The following is a 26,769-nucleotide window of genomic DNA, read 5'->3' on the forward strand; positions in this document are numbered from 1 at the left end:
CCTACAGTTCAGAGTTCAGGGGTGGGGGTTTGACGCCCCCACTTCTTCACCAGTAACTGGTCTTGTGATCACTCTTCAACATTTGCGCTGTGATAACCAACATTATTTCCTGGGCCTTTGTCCTCTTTTGTTTCCTGTTTGAAGAATAATTTTCTTCACCTCTCTGTTGATCCCATTTTACGATGCTGTGTGTGTGTGTGTGTGACTGTGTTACAGATTTACCTAGTTCCCCCAATAATGATTCTACACATGCATTCAGTTTAGAAGCTAACATTCTGACCTGTCTGTAGAATGACTAAAATCCTACTAAATCAACTTTTTAAAACATGCACGTATGAACCTCATTTTGAAGGGTTCAGGGTTCCCTCAAGGTTTGCAGCTCCAGAAACCCAAACCCTCAATTTCTCGTTTTCTGCTTTATATGAAGAAAAAAAAAAAAGAAAAAGCAGTAGAAGTCTGTTAAAAGCAGTGCAAGTGTTTGATCTAAATTGACTCTTAAAAAGGGGTCATTTCTCTCTGACAAAAGCAAGAGAGCAGGGCGGTGAGGAAGAGGCTGAAAGGCTAGAACAAGCCACAGCAGAATAAATAAGTGCCAAGAAAACATAGTTGGCTGAAAAACAAGTGGCACAGACAAAATAATGTGAAACCTTTACCCGTAAAGGGACATTTTTTTCCCATTTGGGCAGAATAATTCATGCATCACCGTTTAAAAGTGTGTAACCAGATAGCAGTGATACGTGATCATTGAAGGAGTTTGATATTCTTGGTTTCTCCTAAGTATCCAAGTGATATTCAATTTAAAATATGAGCTAAAAGTGCAGCCGTCCATCCTCTCAGTCAGTCACAGAGTGGAATACAAACCATCATGAATGGGGCTTGGGGCCGCTCGGAGTGCCAGCTGCACATTACAGGAAAGGAAGCGATGAGGGTAAGGTGTGGGAGTGGGAATGGGAAGCCTGATAATGGGCACTCAGGGGAAGAATGTACCTCTCAGTCAGCGTTAACACATCCTCCTCCAGAGAAAACCTGCATCTGCACAGCTATCTGTGTGAAGGCCTGCATGCTCCGGTGTGTTTATGGGCTTGTTGGTGCTTTACAGTGGGAGACAACGCCTCATTTGCAGCAAGGGCGATTTCACTTCAGCCTGCTGGTGATTTTACACGTTGAGCTCAAGGCTTCGCTGCATGTGTTCACACACGACCATCAGAGCACCTATGAGCTATAAGCTTCATATTCCCTTCATTCTTTCCTAAGCAGTCAGAGTCATGTGTGTGATGCTTCTGCAGCCCTTTAGTACAAAACAACTTTTTTAACAAGGCTTTTAAAGCTAAACTTTGGACACCTTTGTATAAAGCCTTTCTGCCTGGTTTAGTGCTTCATTTTATGTAATGAGGATGAGGAACAGTTTTTTCTTCTACTAAACACAAGAAATCACGGTAAGAATAGAGCTGGGCAATATATCGAGATTTAGGATATTTCAAGTTTTCTATTTTGGCAATATTGAAAATGACAATATCACCTGTATTGAAATATAGACATTTTTATAGTTTATTTTGTATCAAAGTAATTGTTTTAGGAGTCGCTTTCACTACTTATCTGAACATCATGAAAAGCACAGTTAGATGAATTTCTGAACGTGTCCCGACCCAGACATTCCCCTAAACAAGCCACACTACAGAACTCACTCACATGTGCTGTCCCAAAAGTGGGACATATGTGCCGCTGTTTGTTAATAATCATGCCTGTGTAGCATTTTGCATCAGTAAATTTAACCCAGATTTGTCTTGTCAGACTTTATTTTAATTAAAAATATCAAGATTTATACCATATACCGCCATTTTGAGAAAAAATGTTGAGACATAGTATGCGTATAAGTATAGTTCCATATTGCTCAGCCCTAGGTAAGAATGCCGTGAAAACGCTATGCATCTATCTACAGGACTCCACCTCCCATACAATGCAATTGTGCAACACTTTTCTGACAATCTTGGCAAGTGTTTACAGTCTGATAGAAAACAATTGTCCCTTGCAGCTTTATTAGAAAAGTGGAAAAAAATTCAAGTTTAAATGTTTTTCTATCAATCAAACACTTAACCCTAACCTTAACCCTAACCCTACTCATAACCCAAACAACTCATTTGACATCCAACTATTCCACTATTCCTTGTTGTGTGCCCCATTCTGAAGAAAAGTCGCTCAGGGCACACATTTGTGGCATTGACATTATTTGTTTGGCCTACAAATTGGGCTCTGATTTAAGCAAAACATATTTTTACTTCCAGTCATGGAATGGGAACATGAAGGAGAGCGGACCTTAATGCCATGGGGGCTTAGTTTCTTCCAATTTAACCTAACCTTGTCATTTTCCCTTCAAAGAGTTGAAATTTTGTCTCTTTGGATTTTAAACCAATAACAAATCATGGTAAATTCCTTCCAAGCACACAGGGTTTACTCTTCATAGTGTTAAACTCTAATATTGGGTTAGCGTAGTGAAGTAAAAATAACTATCATCGACACATATGAACATTGATCATTGATTTTTGTATATGTGTATAAACTTCACTCTGCTTACAGTAGCGTGTGCGAGGGCGTATTAGAGCCACATTACAATTTAAAAAATCTGTGCACTACGCTATTGATATTAAAGTCATAACACTTTGAGAATAAAGTCGTAACTTTATGAGAATAAAATTGGAATATGAATAGGATCTTGTCTGCGTTGCGTTCACTCGTGCGTTACGGAGAATGTGGAGCCTTTAGTGAGATTAGACTTCTCTTTAGGTTTCACACATGGTGAAATACTGAGCCTTTTGGCCCATCACCACCACCACACTGTTATCAGTTTAAAGACTTTAAAGCCACTTTGCAGACGTTTGCATTTGTTCCGACAAAAGAACCAGATCGATTTGGAGCAAATAGCCTCCTTAGTGGAGGAAAAACGAGCTGGAAGTGGTCGATTTTACGGCTATCGGTGTTAGTTGCGTTCACTTCAACAGGGAAGTCTGAGCGTTATACCTTTACGAATTTTTTTTAAGATACAGCTTTAATCTCATAAAATTATGACTCTATTCCCAAAATATTATGAATTCAATCTTTAAATATTACGACTTTAATGTCGTTGTGCTCAGATTTCCTTTTCTTTTAATGTGGTCCTAATACTCCGTCCTAAGCATGAATGCTAACTTCAAGACTTGCAGTTAAAATGTGGCTGAAGTAATAAAGCAGAACAGGAACAGGATGAAAATATGTTTTTAAAAGTTTAGATATCTCTCTGAATGCAAACATGGACTGTTTCAGATATGTACCATGCTTATAATAACACCTCATTACCAGATGGTCATAGTATCTATAAAAAAGAAGAGACATACCTGTCATAATCACCATTGCAGAGAGCACGGACAGGGATTTTAAAGGCTTGCCAAACTGGATCCAGTGTGTTTTTGATCACTTCTGTCTTGTGGCAGATGGTAAACCTTCAAAGAGAAGAAGAGACATGAGAAACTGAGGGAGAATGTGGAAAACGCTAGAAAAATAAAGTAAGGCCGAGTAGGACTCAAAACTGCTTTTCCATTATTAGAAAATGAAGATATGTCAAAGCTTTATGACACACACACACACACACACGTACACAAACAGTTAATTACATTAGTCTCCTGGCTAGGTATGGGCCTTGATATCTCCTGCCCTCAGAGCACGGGGCCTTATCTGCCTTGTAACACACAGCATGATGGCAGAGACCACCTACTGAGCTGGATTAAACCCTCCCTCCCCTCCCCTCACACACTGGTGAAAACACCCTCACGCTCGCAGATGCACCAACACGCACGCGCCACACGCATCGTCATCTTCACATGTGGCATTCACACACATGACTAAACTGTCTCCCCAGCTTTTGATAGGAGGCAAATCGATGGAAACCAATTTCCTTTGGAAGCAAGGAGGGATTAAACCAAACATGAAAGAGGGGGAGGCAGCACCGGAGCACTGGGTGGAGAAGGAGGAGATGGAACTCACGTGCTGTCCTCGTTGCTTCTGTAGAAGACCAGGAAAGGGTCGGATTTGCCGAAGAAATCCTTTTTGTCTAACTTGTTCCCACAGAATTGCATCATGACGGACTCCTACCAAGCAGATAGAAGAGAGACATAGATAAACCGACTCTGAATTAGTTTTCGGTTCATGTTTAATTGGCTCCACTCCCCAAACATTTCCTGTTGAAAGGGTTTTATGTATCTGTTCTCGGCACCAAGCTATTAGATAAAACACAAGACATTCATGTCTAGATATAATAAACTAAGATTAAAGACTGTTTTTTATCGACAGCACAAGATTGGAGCGGTGGTGCCTCATGGTTAAGGAAGTGGGCTTGTAACCGGAGGGTCTCCGGTTCAAATCCACTGTGGGCCAATCACTTTAAACCTACAGTAACTACTTCCAGGACTATTTTGAAAAAGGAATTCTTAATCTCTTATAAAAGTGGATGGATGAAGAAAACATCAAACGCCTGCAACTCAAGAACTCCACTCATAAATGTAGGTTTACAGGTAAAGTTAAGAGATGTTTTATTGAAAGAAACAGGAAATAGCAATATAAATGTGACAGTGGATGGATCAGGAGTTTGGAAGAGTGTCGCTTTAAGCAATGAGTGGGAGAGAATCTGAGAAATATTGACTCGCTCCCCGAGGAGTCAGTCATAATGCTAAGCACAACCACAGTAAGAATAACTAGAATATAACACTTTAATAGGATTCTTTGGCATCATTTCACTGATTTATTCAAACTTCTGACTGAGTTTACAAATTATTTCGTCTGTCAATCATGTAAAATAACACTAGCAATCTATTTAGGGCATTTGCTGCTAATGAATATCTAATCTGGTACTGATTGTGATGCTGGTGACTGTATTTGGGTAGTTAGAGAGTTTGACGAGCAGGTTTTAACCATCACAGCTTTACCCACAGATGGCTGCAGTTACTGTCCATATGAAAACATTTCTCATGAGCTAATTTTTCTTATGTTTTCTTTTTCTTGTATTTATCTTCATCTGCTGTTCTTCTTGTTTCTCCCTACAGTGTTGACACTATGTATTCAGATTTATTTGCTGTGATTAAAGATTGTGTTTATTCTTCTCTTCAACTAAAATCTCCATTATTCACTTTTTAAAGATAAAGATATAATACTCATTGCATAGAAAAATTCCAACGTAGTCTATGCACTCCACAATTTTCCTTTTACGATAGTTTCACTTAGTTTTTAATTTGATCTTATCCAGAGTATTGCGGTTCAATAAACTTGAAAATGTTTTTCAAGCCTTTACCTATTTTCCCCTTTTGTTTGGCAATCTTTATATTTTTTACCTGTATATTTTTACTTGTGTTGGCTAAAGCTTTGGTAACCATACACTTATAGATCATTTAATATTTTTTGTTGTATTGAAAAACCCTTACAGACTGTCTAAGGACGCCAAGGACAGCAGCGTCTTAAAAGAACTACAAACTTTTGCTATTCTTCCTATGTTTTTATGATACCATCTAACTCACTTTTCAGCTTTTATGATCACTTCAGGATCCATGGCTTTTATGACCGTTGTGTGACTTTAAGCACTTTAAGATTCACCAATGTAAAGTCAATGACACATAATGAAGATTATTAATTTATTTTTTTATTATAAATTTCATGCAAGTTATTCTCTTTTAATAGCTATAGTTTCCGTCATTTTGGGAATTTGACAAATGGTGGAATGTTGAAACTATCTTTATTTGAAAGCAAAACATTTTATGTTTGCACCATGAATAACAAAAGCCCCGCCCACATCTACAAAGTAAAAACACTCCTTAACCATGTTGGCACACTCACCCTGCAGTTGTTCAGCTCCTCAGCTTTCACAATGATGGTCCCACACTTCTTTCCTGGAATTCCTCTGTAGGCGACATTAAACACAACACGGCAAAAGGTCACAATCGGACAAATAGAGAACGTGTTGTTTACCTTCTCTGGATCTTTCCTTCTCTACGTAACGGTCAAAGGCCAAGTTGACAGTAATCGAAAGGCATCCTTCTGGCCAGCATTGAATCTGGAACGGTGTGTGCACTGGCAGTGCAATCAAAGCATCCAGTGCATTTATTAATGATATTAGTTCTGGAAACCTCTAATGTGATAATCAATCTTTAATGAAAAACTGTAGTGTGTTGTGTAAAACGTGTCATTCTTGTATAAACAAAAAAAAGACCTTTGCTACAAATAGGCTTCACCCAATTTGTTTCAATTCTCTCCAACACAAAAGAAACAAGACATGTCAACACAATCAGTAACAATTTTTATTATGGGTGAGATGATACGCGTTCACAATATAGTGCTCATGATAACAATATGATATGATATTTTGGAAAGGGAAAAATGCTGCAAAGAAGTAGAACAAAGAAGAGCTGAAGTCAGCATCCAATGTGAGCATTTTCAAATCCTACAATTCTAAAAATTTCATTTAGCAGGTATTTTGGTCCAAAGCGACGTACAACACAAGCAAGAATCTAAAATGGAGGAAAAACACTTAGTTTGCTTGGCTGCAGGTGCTGCCATCTAGTACTAGAAGCAGGGTTGTAATTCATTGTAATTCATTATCAATTATGCGACTACAAGCGTAATTATAACTGTAATTAAAAAAATCTGTTGGGGTCATAATCGTACTAAAAATGTAATTGAGTTCAGATCATTGACTTTGTATGTGTAATTGCCACAAAAACTCTATAAAAATCAATTGTCAATTATAACCTAACGCAAAACTGGGGAACCATGTTACAGTTCTATGTGCAGTGCCACACATAAGTAGTGAACAATTATTAAAATGTGTTTCATATCAAGCTTTTCCACATTTTACCATTAAAACTATTTTTAAATCAATGAGTAAAAAGGCTCAGAGGTACGCATCAAAAATATTAACAGCTGTATTTTCATTGATTAGGAAGGTAACCAATAGATACGGTAGAAACAGAAAGCTAACACAAGACGAAGGTTTACTTTTATTAGGTTATTTAATTCAGGCTCAGTAATTGTGATTAATTGTAATTGACTTTCCTGAGGATTAAAAAAATAATTGTCATTTCATTGTAATTGGAAAAAATGCTGCTCACTGTAATAGTAATTGAATTGTAATCGAACATGGATAATTGAAGACGTAATTGTAACTGTAATCGACCCCAGCCCTGACTAGAAGAAGTGTGGTTTTTTATTTGTTGGGTATATTTCTATCACATAATGTAACCACAACTAACCACAATTAGCAGTTCAACGTCAATTTCAACAATATCGTTCAATACTCAACATAGTCAGCGCTAAATATTGACTAAGAGCTGAGTGTTAGACCGTCTGACTCATTGTATCCCTAAGGACATACAGGTATATGAGTAGGGTCAGATGAAGTGCCTATGACTAAGAGGGAGATATTTATTTGTTTTCTTATTGAGTTAATGTTTTTACACACAAGCACATATAATTGCCTTGTGTATGAAATGCACCATACAAATACATGTGCCTTGCTTTGCTTTTGGGCAGCATAAATTGGTATAATTTGATATTGGAATAGGAAATTAGGTGTTGGACAATATTGGCCAAAAAGCTAATATCAGACATGTCTGATTATTATTCCGCTGTGATTAAAAGATTAATGAATCAACACAAATTGTTACAAAATCAAGGCTTATTGGCTTGATTTTACTTTAGAAGATATTTTTATAATGTCCATTCAATATCAATTAAACATCAGTAGTGTCAAACTGCACACCCTTCAATTTGACTTTACTGCTTGGTGTGGTGTGTTTTTGGTTATTCTCTCTATTGTTGATAAAATGCAATCAGTACATCTGAGTTACGGGGTTCATATAAGTATTTTAGTACCTTTTAATAGCTAACTAAACTAACTAACTAGGGCTCCTGCCGTGAGGGCGGTCTCCCGCCCCCTTGTGTTGAGCCAACCAGGTGATCCAGTTTCTTCCAAAGCTTGCGGTCTTGTGCAAGCAGGTCTGTGTCCTCCACGGCAACTCCGTGTTGTCTGAGGTCGCCCGCGATGATGTCGCCCCATCGTGTGCGGGGCTTGGCTCGTGGCCGTCTCCAACCTGCTGCCCTTTGGTCAAACTGGAGAATGGCTTTTGTCGGATGGTCAGGAGGCAGGCGGGTGAGTCCATGAAAGAACATTGAAAATATTCTTTTGAATATATATTTAAAGCAAAAATGAATAATACAAATAATAATAATATCAATCCTAATAATTTGTTTTCAAATAAAACACACTTAAATTTGAAGGAACTTGTCGTGAAGTGACGAAATGCAAGATGAGCTCAAAGCCTTAAACCCGTATAACTTGTCGAGTGGGACTTAAGAATGCATATCATATACCTATGCCAATTAAAAATGTCAAGTACAGTTTTAAGAATGCTGAATGTTAATGTGGACGAGTAAAAACATTAGTTCTTCACGCATCTAAAATACTGCTATAGGTGATTATTATTCCATTTAAATGTCTTCTCTTCAGATAACCCTTTTTATTGATGGCCACAAAACTTTAACACAAGAAACCTTTGCTTTTTGTCTCTTTTGGTGCAATTACTTCATGACTACTGGTCTACATAAAGCATACAGTGTGTGTTTGTTCTGTTTAATGTCGATTTAGCAGAAGTTTCTTTCTTTGGCTAAAAATGCCTTGATAATTAAGATGGTATAGAGAGTTAAAGGTCATGAGAATGCATTAAAGGAAGACTACAGCAATTACTGAAATGAAAAAAATATTCTGGAACAGCACATTTTGATTAATGCTACAGATATAGTCGACCAAAATATACAGCAGAAGAGTTTTTGCATTTCTTTTTTAAGATGCAATTACCATGTATAAACCTGATGGCTCCTGCCGTGAGGGCGGTCTCCCGCCCCCTTGTGTTGAGCCAACCAGGTGATCCAGTTTCTTCCAAAGCTTGCGGTCTTGTGCAAGCAGGTCTGTGTCCTCCACGGCAACTCCGTGTTGTCTGAGGTCGCCCGCGATGATGTCGCCCCATCGTGTGCGGGGCTTGGCTCGTGGCCGTCTCCAACCTGCTGCCCTTTGGTCAAACTGGAGAATGGCTTTTGTCGGATGGTCAGGAGGCAGGCGGGTGAGTCACTGCGCAGCCAAGCAAGATGCTCTAGGCTGACACATGTGGGCTCTTAGCACTCTGTTGGAGACCCGCTAGAGCTACCTGATGTTTTTGATGGTTCAGAGAGCCCCACTATCAAAACCACCTATTCTTGCAGCCAGAGTCTTGTTCAAAGGCCATGTCTCCGAGCCATTTTGCGTGAGATGGAGCGATGCCGCCAGTGTGGTTTTCAGAAAGACTGCAGAGCTAGTGTCAAACTGCACACCCTTCAATTTGACTTTACTGCTTGGTGTGGTGTGTTTTTGGTTATTCTCTCTATTGTTGATAAAATGCAATCAGTACATCTGAGTTACGGGGTTCATATAAGTATTTTAGTACCTTTTAATCGCTAACTAAACTAACTAACTAGGGCTCCTGCCGTGAGGGCGGTCTCCCGCCCCCTTGTGTTGAGCCAACCAGGTGATCCAGTTTCTTCCAAAGCTTGCGGTCTTGTGCAAGCAGGTCTGTGTCCTCCACGGCAACTCCGTGTTGTCTGAGGTCGCCCGCGATGATGTCGCCCCATCGTGTGCGGGGCTTGGCTCGTGGCCGTCTCCAACCTGCTGCCCTTTGGTCAAACTGGAGAATGGCTTTTGTCGGATGGTCAGGAGGCAGGCGGGTGAGTCACTGCGCAGCCAAGCAAGATGCTCTAGGCTGACACATGTGGGCTCTTAGCACTCTGTTGGAGACCCGCTAGAGCTACCTGATGTTTTTGATGGTTCAGAGAGCCCCACTATCAAAACCACCTATTCTTGCAGCCAGAGTCTTGTTCAAAGGCCATGTCTCCGAGCCATTTTGCGTGAGATGGAGCGATGCCGCCAGTGTGGTTTTCAGAAAGACTGCAGAGCTGAAGCTGCCAGGGCTCTTCTAATTTTTTATTTTTATTCTGATTTATTCAGTTTATTTTCAACATGGTTACATTCACTTTCACACAATTTTTTTTTTTTTTTTTTTGTACATGCCGAAAAAGGAGACGAGAGAAGCAAATTGAGTCCCGTCCCCTGTTTTGCACACAGAAAATTTACATCAAAGCTTGTCTCTCTGGTTAAACATTCTTAGGTTGTTCTTAGGTTGTTTTTGTCCTTTTTTGAGTAATCTCCTGGGACATTCATGACTGTCCCCAAAAAAGCCATGGATATCGGAGAAGACACTCAAGATCATTGACCGCCGCCGTGACACCCGCCTCCATGGCGACCTGAGTATCGCCGACTAAAGCACCTGCGCAATATGGCTATTAACGAGGATAGGGAGAGATTCTGGCAAGAAGAAGCTAAACACATAGAGTCTGTGGTCAATAACAACAACATGAGCCCTGTCTTCAGTATGCTGTGCCAAGCCCAAAATGGCCCACGCATCAAGACAGCCCTGGTGAAAGACTCTGATGGCAACCTGATTACCACTGAAGAGGACTGCCTCACACGCTGGAAAGAGCACTTCATCTTTTAATAGGCACTTATTAATAAAGGAAAAAAATGGTCATCTACACCTCAACATGTAAGTGTCCTTATTTCCCATTAGATAAATAAAACTGGTAATAGTCCTTCTGTGGCTAAAAACTCACAAGTTGACAAAACCATTCAAGTGTTCCTTTAAAGAGGACATTTCAGAGAATGAATCGACAGTGAAAGTTTGCAACCCAAACCAGTAAAGTCATTACCAGTTAAGCACACAGAGCAAATAGACTTCAGGATTAATGGTTTGTTTTGTATTCCTATTAGATGTTGTTTGCTGCTAAGTCTAAACAGCAGAAACAAATAAACTATGATATATAATGTTGTTTGTTTTTCCATTCAGGCTCGATAATATCACCTCATCACAACAATATGCACAGAAAAATATATATGCACGCACGCACACACACACACAAAAGGCATCCAGAATCTGCGTCGCCATGACAACTCAGGGCCCCGCAGCGAGACTTCGAACGAGAGTCTTCTCGTCATTGTTCCAAATGCACACTCCAGTGTGTTTCAGGGAGCCATTATTATTATTATTATTATTATTATTAGTATTAGTATTCTGGCTGTGGGATCTGCCTTAAATGATGCCTGGGAGGAAATTAAAAGGAGTGCATTGTTGTTAGTTAATGACAAAAGCATCATGTTTACGTAAATGCTCATAAGGTAGGATTTGACACTTTTTCAATAGAAAAAATGTTTTTAAAAAGCCTTTTTTGGTGTCTGTGTTTTTTTCCATGAAAGAACATTGAAAATATTCTTTTGAATATATATTTAAAGCAAAAATGAATAATACAAATAATAATAATATCAATCCTAATAATTTGTTTTCAAATAAAACACACATAAATTTGAAGGAACTTGTCATGAAGTGACGAAATGCAAGATGAGCTCAAAGCCTTAAACCCGTATAACTTGTCGAGTGGGACTTAAGAATGCATATCATATTACCTATGCCAATTAAAAATGTCAAGTACAGTTTTAAGAATGCTGAATGTTAATGTGGACGAGTAAAAACATTAGTTCTTCACGCATCTAAAATACTGCTATAGGTGATTATTATTCCATTTAAATGTCTTCTCTTCAGATAACCCTTTTTATTGATGGCCACAAAACTTTAACACAAGAAACCTTTGCTTTTTGTCTCTTTTGGTGCAATTACTTCATGACTACTGGTCTACATAAAGCATACAGTGTGTGTTTGTTCTGTTTAATGTCGATTTAGCAGAAGTTTCTTTCTTTGGCTAAAAATGCCTTGATAATTAAGATGGTATAGAGAGTTAAAGGTCATGAGAATGCATTAAAGGAAGACTACAGCAATTACTGAAATGAAAAAAATATTCTGGAACAGCACATTTTGATTAATGCTACAGATATAGTCGAACAAAATATACAGCAGAAGAGTTTTTGCATTTCTTTTTTAAGACGCAATTACCATGTATAAACCTGATGGGGACGGTATTGATGTTTGCAAATACACACAGACAGATTTGATGTGATTAATGCGCAAAACCACATGATTACATGAGTTCTGATTAGAAAACAAACAAAATGATGGTTTAGTTTTTGATATTCAACAAAAATAAAAATATGAATAGTTTCCATCATTTCGTGTATTTAAAAGAAAATCAGTCATCGTCTAGATATTTTAGACATTTTTTACAAGGTACTACAAGTACTATGTGGTAGAGACCCTACTAGGAACCCTAATATGTTTTATTTTGAAAGTTACACCTGTGACACCCAGTATACTTCCTGTATTTAAGGTGCTCTTCCACGTAGTGTCTCACAGACATTGTAAAACACGTACCTCATGATCTAAAAAGACATTTTATTTTTGAATGCTGACACCTCTTTATTTCAGTAAGTGTACTTTTGTCTCGGACACGTTAAGGATTTCAGTACTTGGAGGGTGCTCCTTTATCTGCTTTCTCTATAGTCCACAGTAGATACTGTCACTTTAAAAAAAGGTAGTCAACAAAAACTATGATGAAAGTTTTTAGTTGAAAAAATGATTACTGCCGTGGGGCGTCATGTCCCCAAAACGTGCGTACGTCAAAATTCATGGCCAAATCCTGTTGTTCAGAAACTGGAGTGAGCGTGGAAAAGTGCGGTCTTTCACGTCAAGTTCCGAGGTGGCGTACGTACAGTACACAACAGTTTTTATCCCCTTTTGGTAAACCAAAGAGGATTACATCGACATCTTTAATTTTTCCTGATTATTTAAAGCAACCAAAAGCAGCACAAATTGTAATTTTGACTGAAAAAAGCTGCTAAATGATCTAATGTGATATTTACAAATAGGGAACGTGAGCTGAGTTTACACCATTGTGAAACAGGTTAGTTTTACCCTACTGATGATGTGTTGTTGCTATAGTAATATCTTTGCAGAGCGAACGCTAAAGTAGTCCCATTTCTAAAAGTTAATTAAATGAATATGGTGCAAAAAAAGTACGTTTTGTTAGACATAGATCTTCTAATTTGTAAAAACACCTTTCCCAATCGGTTACCATGGAGTAAATTAGCAAAACTGTCCTTTGAACGTAAATAGTAATCATCAGAATGATTCAATTCGAGAACAATGATTTACTTTTATAATGGAGTGACAGTAACTTTTGCAACAGGAATTCATGCGTTTATTTTTAGAATAAACATTTAGAAGTAATGATGTGCATTGTGTTGATTTGTAATGCTGGTGCTACATATCAGGTGTGTGTGTGTGTGTGTGTGTGTGTGTGTGCAGTCGGTGTACGAGTGGATGATCAAGAGACAATCCGAGGCAGCTGCTTGTGGAACTGAGCTTTCAGAGCACAGAGCAAAGTTGTCTCCTTTCGGCGTTGACGCAGAGACCCCAGGGGTTGTCCTTCCTCTCATCTTCTGCATTTTCCCTCCCCTCTGACTAAAAAATGCTGCCACTCCAATCATCCTGCACCATCCCTCAAATAGATGACAGTGTTCTGGGAAATATAGTGGCGCTGTGAAGTGCACACACGCAATGATACAGATTGAAGTTGCCAGGTTCTCAACAACAATCAGGGTAGGCATGGTAGAGATATACTCCCCCATCGACTATGCTTTAAATCTCTCCGCAGCTCATCAAGGCCTGAAATGAGCATGGTAATTGGTTTAAAAAGACACCATTGAAAGGAAGCCAAGTATGATTCTTCATGAGAGGGAAGGAAATGCAGAGGAGAAGAGATCAGAGGAGCAGCGTCGTGGAGAAGAGGAGATAATGACGCGTTATTATGGAGTTGATTTTGCCACTTATCTTGATTGTAATAATTGTGATTATTACAAGAAGAAGAAAAAGCCAGATTTATTTGCTGATGTAACACTGATGACAAAAGAGACAGAATCAAAAATGAAAAATATGAACAATGTGTGCTTGAGTCTCTCTCTTTGTACTCCAAAGGTATTTCACTTTAGGCGAACAATACACTAGAGCAGGGGTCTGCAACCTGCGGCTCTGGAGCCTCATGTGGCCCTTTGACTCTTTTGCAATGGCTCCCTATAGCTTTAAAAAAAACCCTATTGAAATAAAGAGTTGTTATTTTCCTACAGAGGCTATTATTGATTAATGACAAATAAAATCAAGATATAACAATTTGTTAACCTAAAAATAAATCACATTGTGCAATGACTCAGCACCTTCCTACTTCACTTCCTGCAACATCTACAGACCATCAACTTTCCTGCACCTGTGGCTAACCTTAAGTTTTAAATCCCTGGTAAATAACTAAACCAACAAAAACACTATTCTGGAAGAAAATAGAGATTTTAATTGTGTGGGAACAGATTCATTTAACCACCAATGTGCAGGTTAAATATGTATGTTTTATGTGTGGCAAGAAATGAGAAATTAGCATGTGTTGATCACATGATCATGTGTTATCAAACTTCAAGTTACTTTTTGTGGCCCTTTAAATACATTAACTAAAAATAATCTTCTTTATATAACATTGTGTTCATGTAAACTGAGATGGGTAAGAATTTGAAGATGCAAGATACCGTTTAGTTGTTATTTCTTGATATTAATTAATTTAATTTAATTTTAATGTTGCCATTTACATGATCAATATAAATCAAATCATGAAATCAATCATTATTCTATGTCATATTAACTGTATAGAATTTCATTCACTGTATTGTCTTCATTGAGAAGGTTTTTTTTCTGGCTCCAGGAGGACTTTAATCCAGGTGAGATGAGGCATAATGGCTCCTTTGAGAGTAAAGGTTGCAGATCCCTGCACTAGAGTAAACGTACAATATACAATGGGAATTATATCTCCTAATTAGGTCTTTCTGCTTTGACTTTAACACATCAGTAGGTGCGAGAAAAAAATGCATTTGCACTTGTAAGTACAAAAACACACTTTGTTTGCCTCAAAATTTAAAAAAAGATTTCAGTAACGCTGCCAACTTCTCCACAGCTATATATATGCCTCACTCAAAAAGGTAAAACGGAAAGTCAGTTTAAGTTCATTTCATTCCAAATGGATTTTCAATTTTCAGGATTTCAATAAACATAATTACAGGTGGGTATTCTGTCAAAAATCCGTGCTTGGTGGGAAGGGTTTTTTGTTTCTGTTATTCTGTTGCACTTTTAGACAGCTACACCAAGTATATGGGTAAGGGTTCAAGTCCCAGTGTGGCTTTTCAACAGCTACGGTTTTATTCCAGTTCCTGACTTTCGTTATTAATCTGGTTTTATTTTCTCCCAGTCTCTGCGTCTGTGTTCCCTCCTGTCTAATGCACCACTGCTCCTGTCAGTTCCTCTGAGTGTGTGCACAGTCTTTCTTCCTGTCTCCACTCAGGTAAACCTCGACCACAGATTACGTTCCCTTAACTACTTAAGGCGGGCATACACTGTGCGATTTTTGGCCCATTTTGAGCCGAATTTCGAGTCACGAGAAGCGATTAACACCTCACGACCAGCTCCCGATCAGCAATCGTATGGTTGTAAAGAAATCAAACATGTTTGAAAACCAGCTGCTCCTCGTGAGGGTATCTCACAGTTCAAGCAGTGCCACGGACCAGCTTACCTTAAACTCTCACACTGCGCATGCGCGAATACCTTAGGACCGCTGTAAAATTGACGGACTGCACTGCCCACGTCTGTCCAGTCAGCTCCTGGTCCATCACATTGCCATCTTTTCTTTTTTAAAGCTCTTTTTGCTGAGATTAGCGAGTGTCTGTTTACTTCCGGGTTCTTCTTCTTTGTCTGTCTTAACGCTTTAGAATTCTTCTTCTTCTAATTTGTACGTTGCATTTCCGGAAACAAGACCTCGACGTACAGTGTATAGACGTACAGTGTGAGCAGTCAGATCGTGCCAGAGTGTCGGTCCATGTAGTGTGAGAACATGCACAATGAGCTGCGCACATTCGGGCTCTGCACATGAGTCGCACAGTTTGAGCTGAATCTGAGTGCAACGATTGAAAAAGTCGCACAGTGTACGCCTTTAGGGTGTGTTTTAACACCCTAAAGGTGCCCTCAGTGTGATGCCCACCATGTTTTAGACCCAGGTTGGTTTTTGTTGTCATTTTGTAAGTTAGTAGTTTGATTCAGTTTTTTTGAAGATGGACAGTTAATTTAGCTTTTGAGTTTGTAATAAACATAGGCTGTGTTCAAAATGGCACACCCTGTACTATACACTACAAACTTAATGAGTATATACTGTCTACTATATACTATGAGCATGATTAGGATGATGACTGATGATGAACGTTCCCATTGAAGTATACTTCCAAGTTTCCCAGGATGCATTTCGAATCTACGACAAAAACCTGAGGCGCACTGAGGCTAAATATCTCCTCTAATTTGCCACCTTTGAAAGTTCTGAAAGCATTTTATGTGAGAAAGTGACCAAGTAGAATATCAACATGTGGTCATTTGATCCATAAAACTCACGGAAACACATTTCATGTCGACTTTTCTGAGATTTTTGGAAACCCTCCATTGTGCTACTGACAAAACTTCCGGTTACCTTCAAAACAAGAGCTCTATTTACAAAAGCAGAATGGAAGACGATGTTTGGTTTAAATTATATCATTTTACATGACAATTAAGACTTTTGAGTAAACACCAAGCTATTTTTGTGTGATATTGCATAATAATTATTTGATTTAATTTAAAATAAATAAATAAATACAATAACAATGGGATAATACTTACCCAAGAGGTTTTTCTATGCGACTACCCAATGATCCGACCACTTCTCCTAAAGTACAATGAGCCTGACCCAGAAAATCCTGCAGACAATGAGAAAAAAAAAAATAGTCAATAAAATAAAAAAAAGTCATATTTTTAGGATTTGCTGCACAGAGCTGAAGGAAAATGACTTAAAAACAAAAGTGACATATTCTTAGCCCCAAAAATGACCCACTCTGAATCCTTGCAGAGCAAACCACTACAGGCAGCAGCCATTTCAAATACACCCCCTTTCCCCAATGACAGGCTACATTAGGGAGTGGATAGAGAAATCCTCCCGCCAGCGCTCACACCTATCACATTCCTATTCCTCACCACTTTCCTGGCAAATTAAACTGCCATCACATAGGGAGGTATTACAGGAAACAGTCAGAGAAAAGCAAAAGGACAAAAACATATACAGGCACACACACACACACACACACACACACACACACACACACACACACACACACACACACACACAAATCCTAGAAATACTTAAAAAGACCAGCTTTTGTTTGACTTTAAAACATCAAGAAGGTAGGAAACAATATTTATAACATATGACTCAAGATTTGTCTTTTTTGCAATGTATGACAGCTGTTGCAGAAACATCTCATCTCTCTTTCACCAGGTGGTAAATTCATTTGTCTCCACAGAGACACCATACTCATTATCTGACTGGAGCAAGTCCAGTTTGCACATCATCATGAATTCTCCTCGGATTCAAGCATCACAGGTGCCTAAATTATACTCATATAATACTGTGTATTTAAATATATGATCACTGATATTATCCTTTAAATAGCAGAAATTCACCTTAGCAACTGTGGCTGTTGCCAGAAAAAGCGATCCATCTCAGAGATGCACATGTAACGGAAAACTAAATATATACTGTAACAGCATGGGTTAAAAAAGACGCACATAAAGAAAGGTAAAGATAGTTGTGTTGGCAGCTTAAATTGATGAGAGAGATGTCTCAAGCAGAAAATAGTTTATTATAAGAGCATCTGTTGGTGAAAGGTGATATAAAATCCCTGTAAATGTATTTAATTTTGTCTTTTTTGTTCATGGGCCATGTTTTCAAAGCATAAAAACCAACGCAGAGTTAGAAACAAGGCACGCACAGCTCTCATTAGCAGGTCTACAGCCACACTTCCTGCTGTGAGCAGGCATTGTTACATTGGCGAATGCTCTCCCTGCCAGTGTGGGTGGTGACTCAAAATAAAAAGGGGGGCAGGCTGCAGACCCCCCTGTTTTTCTGTGCACTTCTAGTTTGACATGAGCACACAACACTCAAAACAACAAGATTTAACAACGTGTGATTTTTAATCACTTGAAAAGAAAACAGCTGATAGGCTGTAATAGTTGGTAAGTCACAACAATGACGACTGTATAATGTATCTGTATATTATACACCGTGGACAGATTGTCAGTCCAAAAACACACATGTACAGTACACTAACTGAGCCCACTTTATAACTCTCTCGCTTGTCTGTATCTCATTGTAGTAAATGTCAATCCTAATATCAGCAGTGAAAGAAATTACTCACGTTACTGTAATTGAATTGTTTTTATGGGTACTTGTACTTGAGTACATTTCTAAATTAGTAATTAGGGGGCCAAGCCCGTGGGGCCTGGGGAACATATATGTAAGCATACGCGGTCCCTAGGTCCAGCGGTGCTAGCAACCATATTTCATTCGTTCCGATTATTATTATTATAGTAAAATTTTATTTTTCTCTCAGTAAAGGTGGTGCTGCAGGCTAAACCATGCAAGGGAGGGCGGTGCCCTTTGGAAGGTGGGTCCAGACCCCCCAGCTTACCTTGGACGCAAAAACTCACATAAGTCCGCCAACAGGTGGCGCTATACCTAGGTCAACAAGTTTTGGCCTTTTTTTGGGCCCACACCGCTTGATACACATTCAAATACTTAATATCCACATATTCCCTGAATACTACTGAATCACCTGGGCTAGGCCACGCCCATTTCCGCCTAGGCTTTTGTTGGAGCAAAATCACAAAAACTGGAAAACCTACTTTTTCAAAATCCTCCTTCGAATTTTGTTCAATCAGCGTGAAACTTGGCGCGTAGAGTCTTCAGTTGGACCTGATCTAAAGTTCAGTAAAAAAAAATTTTGGGGCAAAATATGCGCAAATTATTAACGAGCAAAGTTTTCTAACTAGCTATTAATACACAAACTGTTGCATATATCGGTAAAAATAAATGCTAACAACACCAAATGTGAGATCCTCGATTGACATGTGGCTGTGGGGGTATGCGCCAAATTTGAATAATGTCGGCCACTAGGGGGCGCTGCAAATATGGGATATTTAGCTCTCTTAAATGGCAAGACCGATTTTTACCAAATTTGGCAGATATGACCTTGGGTCGCTCCTGAGGCCATTATTCAAAGTTATTCGCGATTGGTCAAAGTGGGCGTGGTTTATTATTACATCATAACATAAATAAACAAACGTTTATTTCAGCTGAATTATTATGTTGAGGGCTGTGAAATTTACAGGGTAGATATTTTTTTTTTTTTTTTTTTATCTTGTCTGCACATGCTGTCAAAGGTCAACACCACAGGAAGTGCAATCATTATGAGTCAGCAATGCATATTTTGTTATTGCAATAAAATACATTACTAACATAGCGAGCCAAATAAAAAAGGCATTTGGAAAATGTGCGGTTTTTGTTCTGCAAAAACAAAGTAAAAACTTGCATAAAAATGTTACTTAGAAAGTCCAGCAACCACTGCAGCTTTGTCATTGTCACAAAAATGTTCCCCCCCTCCCATGTTTTGATGGACCACCCTAGTATTCATATATCCAGCAATTTTCTAAAACATAGGTTTGGAAAATGCAAATTTATTGTAATTCTTTAATGCATTCCACATTATATTCATCATAATGTCATCTTCTCTATATTTCCATATTCCCAAGCCAAAACAGTAGTTGCTGCTTTGCTCTTTGGGTTAAAGAGCTGCATCAAGGCTGCATAGACATCATATGATCTCAACTCTCTCCTCTTCTTGTACAAGAATATTGATTTTTAAACCAGTGAGGTAAGACTGAGCAACAGAGCAGAGACAAGAGGGAAGTGAGAGAACAAGGGTCGGTAAGTGAAAACCAAAGGAAGGTGACAGGGAGCCATGTTGAGAGGAAGAGATGACAAAAAAAACACCAGCAGCACAGAGAGATGGATTGTATCCAGTGAGACTCCGACACAGTGAGAACAAGAGCACACGAGTCAAACTCAAGGCATGCGAGTCACATTTGGAACTAAAGTAGCTCTTGCTTAATTTTACTGATTTTAAACTGTCATGTTAGCATAAAAAATTAGTGATGGGCGATATTATCAGGCTACCAATGTTATCGACCGATATTAGACATAAAATTGAAAATCGGCTAACATCTTTATGGTTTTTTCCACCATGTTTGCTTAATAAAATGAATTTCGGAAAAGCCCATGTTATTATATTTACTTTTTAAACCCGCTGGTAAGCTGTCCGAGCACATGGGTTCACCGATGTGCGCACGCACGCACACACACACACACACACACACTGTGGCCGATATAAACGTCATATTCGTTCGTCTCTCCAGGATCTCTGCCGTGAAGTTGCTTGTAGCGCACACAGGGGGGCAGACTTCACCAGCTCGGTAGCTGATTCTCTTCCACAGAGATTTAAATGGGCTAATAATAAGTCAATTTTTCACACGTTCAGAAAGCACATATTTGTTTTGCTCCACGTCAGATGCCAATTTTTATCTTGGAAAAGTTTATTTTCTTATTTGCCTCTGCAACAGGAGGGCGTAACCAATCCGATCATTTGTAACCTCGGATTGGTCAATTACAAATGTTTTAAGGATCACACGTTGGTCCAGTCATACGACCAAACGTGCACTCACATTTGGATCCATTTTCATGCAAGGTTGATAAATGAGAGCCATGGTCTTTATTTGTAGAGTGCAGTGGCGGCTGCTGGTCTTTCATGCAGGGGAAGCTCATTTTCTGCCTACTTCAGAAAATGTATCTGTTTATTTAAATGTGAATTCTAGTAGAATTCACATTTTGTTGTCAACAACTATTTGTAGATTATCACACACGCACGTACGCGCACACACACGCGAGTGTGAGTGTTTGGTCAAAAGTCTCACAACACAAGCAGTAACAGTCTCCACAAACACCAAAAACAGACACTAGGTTTGTCAGAAGTTGATGAAAACAAAGACAAATTCGCTATGAGAGGATCAGCAAAGTCTCCGTGTCAACACAGAGCAACGGACTGAAATATTTGAAAAACCCGCCTGTGTGCTTACAACGTCATACTCTCTGATTGGCTCATTTCGCTGTCAATCAAAATTGAATTAGCCTGAGACAGATCATCCAATCATCATCCATTATTCCAGCGTCCGGAACAGACAGATCCAGCCCACTGCTCCATAGACCTCCTGTGAAGCCCGGCGTCCGATGGGCGGGACTAAGTGCGTCATAACCGAGCATTTATCCAATGAGCGTCTAGTTTGACTGCAGTGGATCAACCCCTAAACCCTCTCCCATTGAAGTCAATTGAAGCTGAACTTCACCACTGTTTATTAACACTGTGACGCTGCGGTAATGAATGAAGAACGTCACGCTGTCACTGTCAGTTTCCTGTTATAAGAAGCTGATTCTGAACTAAACATACATGTGTTCTGTCATATATTTAGTCAATGAAATGTAAACACAACACTACATATTTGACCACTGATTTTAGGGGAAGCTGAGGTTCCCTTGTAGTCTTAAAGCATCCGCCACTGGTAGAGTGGAACATTACATTAAAAGTAGGCTTAGCTTGTTATTTCCATGTAAATGCTGTATATATATATGTGTATACTGTATAGTGCTTAATATCAGAAATTCCTTGTTGGTAATGGGCAAATATCGAACATATCTCAGACGCTTTACAAAGGAGAGCAGAAAAACAAACAAACATGAGACACTTACAGCAGATACAAGAGTAGGTGAAATGTTAGTGGAGGTTGAATTAATGTTTAAAAAGGTCGGTTTTTAATATTTTTTTAAGGATTGTAGAGAGTTAGAGGCATGGATGTTTCGGGGAATTAATTCCCAGAGGGTGTGGGCGGCTATGGCGAATCCCCCAAGGTACCGTGTTTGGATTTGGTGATGAGAGTGAGGATGTTAGAATCAGAGGATTGAAGGTAGCTGGAGGGGTCGTAGTGCTGCAGATGGTCAGTGAGGTATATGGTGGGGGGAAGGTTAATGAGGGATTTGCAGGATGTTGGAGAGCAGGGGTGATGTGGTCTCTGTTTTGAGTGAGTAGTCAGGCTACAGAGATATTGGAGGATTTTTGCAGGTGAGTGGAGGGCAGACCATAAAGGAGGCTGTTGTAGTGGTCAAGTCTGGAGGAAATTAAGATATGGATGAGAGTTTCTGCCGCAGACTTTGAGAGGGTGGGAAAAAGGCAAAAAGAAGGTATGATATGATGGATGATTTGTGCTCCCATTTCAGTTCAAACGCATTATTTTATAAATGACGAAAATGATTTTAATGCACGGTTATAGGAATTTTCTCCACAGTTCTTAGGAAGTTAGTTCATAGCTTTGCAGGCCTGGTGCCACCGTAAATGATGATGCATTATGGAAAGTTAAAATAAATTAAATAAAATTATGTATTTCTTTCTTTTTTTCAAGTGCATACAATATTATATGCAAAACCAAATCCAAGTTCTGCTCTGTCAATACAGAGTACAAATAGTGCAAACAGAGCCAGACCAAGTATGTCATTAACAACATATTGCAACTGTTTGGATACTTACCTTAAGTCAATACTCGCAGCTTTTTTTTTATCCTGCAATACAAGCCAATGTAAAAAATTTTGTTCTTATCTGTAGTGCAGAGTTCAAGTCTGAATGACAATAAAGAAAGTCTAAGTGTAAACCAAGAGCCCTATTTACAAAAGTGTGAACAACTAATGAAAGACAAGAAAATATGCTTTTGCGTACTCAATCTTTCCATACTATCTAAATGGAACGCACTACATCATTTTGACGTCAGACTTAGTATAAGTAGTACGTTAGTATGCGATTTCAAACACAGTCATAGATAGACAGACAGACAAATTTATACTACGGTAAACACATTATCCAGACTAAAAAAGTGTATTTCAAGCAAAAAAAAAAAGATCAGAGCATATTACTCTGTCATAAAAGCGTGCGTTTGTTGCACAATGCATTGTTTTCATCACTGTGATAAAGGTCTTCCACTGCCCAAGGTAAAATAGTTTATTTACAATCTAAACTGACATCACTGTGTCACTATGTCACACAGCATGTGGGCAGACTGGTTTCGCAAGATATTTGGGATCAAGTATTTATCAGAGCTGAAAGTTTGCTTTTGGTACAACAAACCAAGAAAAACCTTTAAGTCCAGCCTCTGGTTAAATCCCTGTAGAAATGGCTAGTTATTACCTGATTAAACTCTGTCTATTGTCAGCACTACAAAGCTTTCAAAATATATTCCAGATAAGAGGCAGCGTTGGAAAGAAGGCTCCATCCCACTGATATCTTCTGTTTATCCTGCTGTGTTGTTTTTATTACTCCCCATCATATCTATTGTCAGCGAGAACGCCTTTTATTGAACGGTGACAGTTCAGGTGAGCCCTCTGTTACCACAGCAACAACCTGTCCAAGTGCTGGCCCCCTATAACGCTGCAAAAGCTAAATTCATGAAAACAGGTGTGTGCAAACACGATTACAGACATTCAGAGTCTGACACACACACACACACACACACACACAAACAGGTGGAAAAACATACAGTGTAGCTCTAAAGTGGATAAAAAGTGTTCATTAGGCAACCATTTCCTGTGACACTTTGTGAGTCAATTTAGAGCGGGACGTTACATGGTGAGATAACACATGTGGCAACCGGGTTTCCATGAGTAAATCAACCTTTAACCTGCTCCGTGGTAAATGGATCCAACTTGGAAATACATCAATAAAGCAAACAGTGGACAACTATAAACGCTTCACAAGAAAGAACACTTAATGGCTTTAGTGATCATTGCCATCAGTGGAAAAACAGGTAGAGCGTAGGTGATTGTAAATGAGCTGGTAACTGATGAAATGGAGGATTACAGTAATGCAGTTGATGGGAAGTCATATAATAATGACCACAGAAACACCTGCAGGAACAAGCATTCACCAAATCCGCTTTCAACACTTTGGTAACCCTAACCCTAAAGGCTGACATTACGCTGTCATTATTATGACATGACACCTGTCATTAACATGAATAAGGTGTCATGAAGCCTGTCAATAAGTGTCGTTCATTAGCCTAACCCTAACCCTTCGATATCCTACCCCTTAAACCTAAGCTGACCACGAACCCTAACCTTAACCCTACCTAACCCCACTAGATCCCTCCACCTAACTCAAAAAATGCCAACATTTTTCTCCAAAGGTGTCATAATTTAGCGAACAAAACTTAAGGACAGCCTTCATGACACCTTATTCACGCTAATGACAGATAATGGCAGCGTAATAATTGTGACTAGTCTTCTTCAAAACTCATAAACAATAACGAATTTTAGAACAGTAATAATAGTTATTTGAGTGTAAAGTGAGTTGTCGTGACGAGGTTTTACACCGTTCTGATCGGCTAAATCGGATTGGCTGATATTTTGCATTTTATGCAATTAATGTGATCGGCTGTAATGTCTTAATTCGCTGATCCAATCAATGACGTAATTGTCGTGACAAAACTTACTGTAGATGCTCCCATTGGATTGTTTTATCCGTCTCATTTAACCCAACTTCCACACTAACGACATGTTTGCTCTACGTGACGGGACTTTATAGTATTTCACTCTTATTTGTGCATAGAGATGAAAACCTACGCGAGAACGTTGAAAATGTCGCTCGATCGGAGCGCAGCGGCTTGTGTGTATCTGTGTGTGTGTTTGTGTGTGTGTGTGTGTGTGTGTGCGTGTGAGCTTGTTTTGTTTATTCAGCCCGTGAAACTGCATGGTAAAAGGGAGAGTCCGAAGAACGGAGTGCTCACGTTTACTTTTGCTCTAATAGCGGAAACTTCTGTTTGTTTCAGGGGGTGGTGGACACAGAAGCGTGTGTGAGAGTGTGTGTGCGCGCGTGTGCCCCATCTCCGCAATGCACCAGTGAATACGGACAATAAGCAAACAGCAGGTTTTGCGATGCCACAGTCAGGAAATATCTCTTTGCTCTTAATGCTAATGCTGATGGTGGCTTCCCGTAGTTCCAGTGTGGCCTCCAACTCTCTTGTAGTCGACACAGCAGCTGTTCAGTGACTAAATTGAATGGTTTCCAAGTGCTGGAGTGAAGCTGACATTTACACCTGCCATGTTAATTGCAAGTGCTCGGTCTGCATCTCATTTTAAAAAGTGGAGCCATACTTTGGACTGCTTATTATCAGCCATGTTTACTCAACCAGCAGCTACTGACGTCATGACATTCTTGTGTGCAATGTTATGTTCAGGTCCTGCATGGAAAATCTGCAACTCTTCCATTCCCTCACAGTCACGAGAATGCGTTTAGGTACCAAAACATTGTACCGTTTGATACACCAGGTAGTACCAAAGAAATTTGGTCGGTATCTAAAAATATATATGCACGATCAAATCAGTGATGGTTTTTTTGTTTTGTTTTTTACTCACTGTGATAGTGTAAAGCCTAGTCATGATGTCACACCCCAGTTAGGGAGCATATGCACTAGTTATCCCTATTGAGGAGAAATAACAAAATCACTTACGTGTTTTGAGAGATTGGCACTTTTTGAGTCAACGTCGTACCTATGAAGAAAAGAAAAAAAAGAAAAACAGAAGCAAGGGTCAGTGCATTAGAAAGTGACAAAGAGCCTACAGGGACCGCACACATGGAGGGAGCAGTAATGGGCCCCACCAGCCTGTTACTGACTATCTCACCACAGGCTCTGTCACACTTCTCACCATCACAAGCATACTTCACTGCACTGACCATCATGTAGTAACGGATACAGATTTGTAAACATCTTACAGTTACAAGCAATTTAATGCATCATAAAAATCAACATTCATATTATTCATTTTAAGATCATTTATTTTCCTAAAAAAGAACCTCTTTAAACATCCAGATGGCCCGGAGCTAGAAAGGTTGCTTGTGTGAGTAATGATAAAATAACACATTTGTTAATTTTAATGACCATGAATAAAAACAGAATGCAGGCACAGGCAAATACACAAAGGGGAAATACATACTGTAAGCATAAACTCACATAATCCTGAATTTTCAAACCCATTACAACCTAAAAACTCATGATTAGATAAATATATCTGCATGAGTCACGGTCCAATACAGTACCTTTAAAGGCCACCAGGGGAAAAAAAAATCCCACATTGACAATCTGTTTTGAAAATAGTTTTCATTCACATATTATGCTTCCATGATAGATGTCTAAGCTAGAAAGTATCTCTAAATAGCATATACTGAAACATAATTCACTAAATACTAGCTGATTTTTTAGTGTTTCATAATAATTAAAGAGTAACTAAACCCCAAAACAGCTTTTTTCTGCTGAATACATAACTATTTGGGTATGAAGTAGTGCTGTTAATTGATCCAGGTCCAACTCTCAACATTTTAATCGAAGTGTTTCAATTTGGCATATTTAGTAGTAAAATGTCAGAGTGATTGCCCTCTATGGGTTGAAACCCCGCTATTACAATTGATTTTTGCTATTGGCTGAGAACAAGATCATGTGACGTTTTGGGACCATCTTGCGTTACTATAGACATAATATACGTAGACGTCGCATTGACTGTGGAGGGACATACCTACAGCACCACCATCTTGGACCGATGCTGGTGGAGGCAGCGGTGCATGGACATCTACCATGGAAAGAGGTACTCCTCAATCTCTCAGTAGAATTTCCTTTTGTTCTATTTATGTCTAGC

General features: G+C 39.1%; 1 protein-coding gene across 2 annotated transcripts in view; it reads right to left on the reverse strand.

The window, feature by feature from the left end:
* The window catches only part of LOC114464792 (copine-8), a 113,868-nt gene that overhangs the window by 31,132 nt on the left and 55,967 nt on the right, over positions 1-26,769 (reverse strand). The window contains exons 5-9 of one of the 2 annotated variants that reach the window (XM_028449351.1): positions 25,590-25,629; positions 16,779-16,855; positions 5,854-5,917; positions 4,015-4,118; positions 3,369-3,473 (exon numbers count right to left, since the gene is read on the reverse strand). In XM_028449351.1, the coding sequence (XP_028305152.1) occupies positions 3,369-3,473; positions 4,015-4,118; positions 5,854-5,917; positions 16,779-16,855; positions 25,590-25,629 (390 nt within the window). Of the gene's footprint in view, positions 1-3,368; positions 3,474-4,014; positions 4,119-5,853; positions 5,918-9,417; positions 9,740-16,778; positions 16,856-25,589; positions 25,630-26,769 lie in introns of those variants that run through there. The other variant, XM_028449352.1, reaches the window with a different exon arrangement.

This window comes from Gouania willdenowi, chromosome 6, assembly GCF_900634775.1.
Source record: "Gouania willdenowi chromosome 6, fGouWil2.1, whole genome shotgun sequence".
NCBI lineage: Eukaryota > Metazoa > Chordata > Actinopteri > Blenniiformes > Gobiesocidae > Gouania > Gouania willdenowi.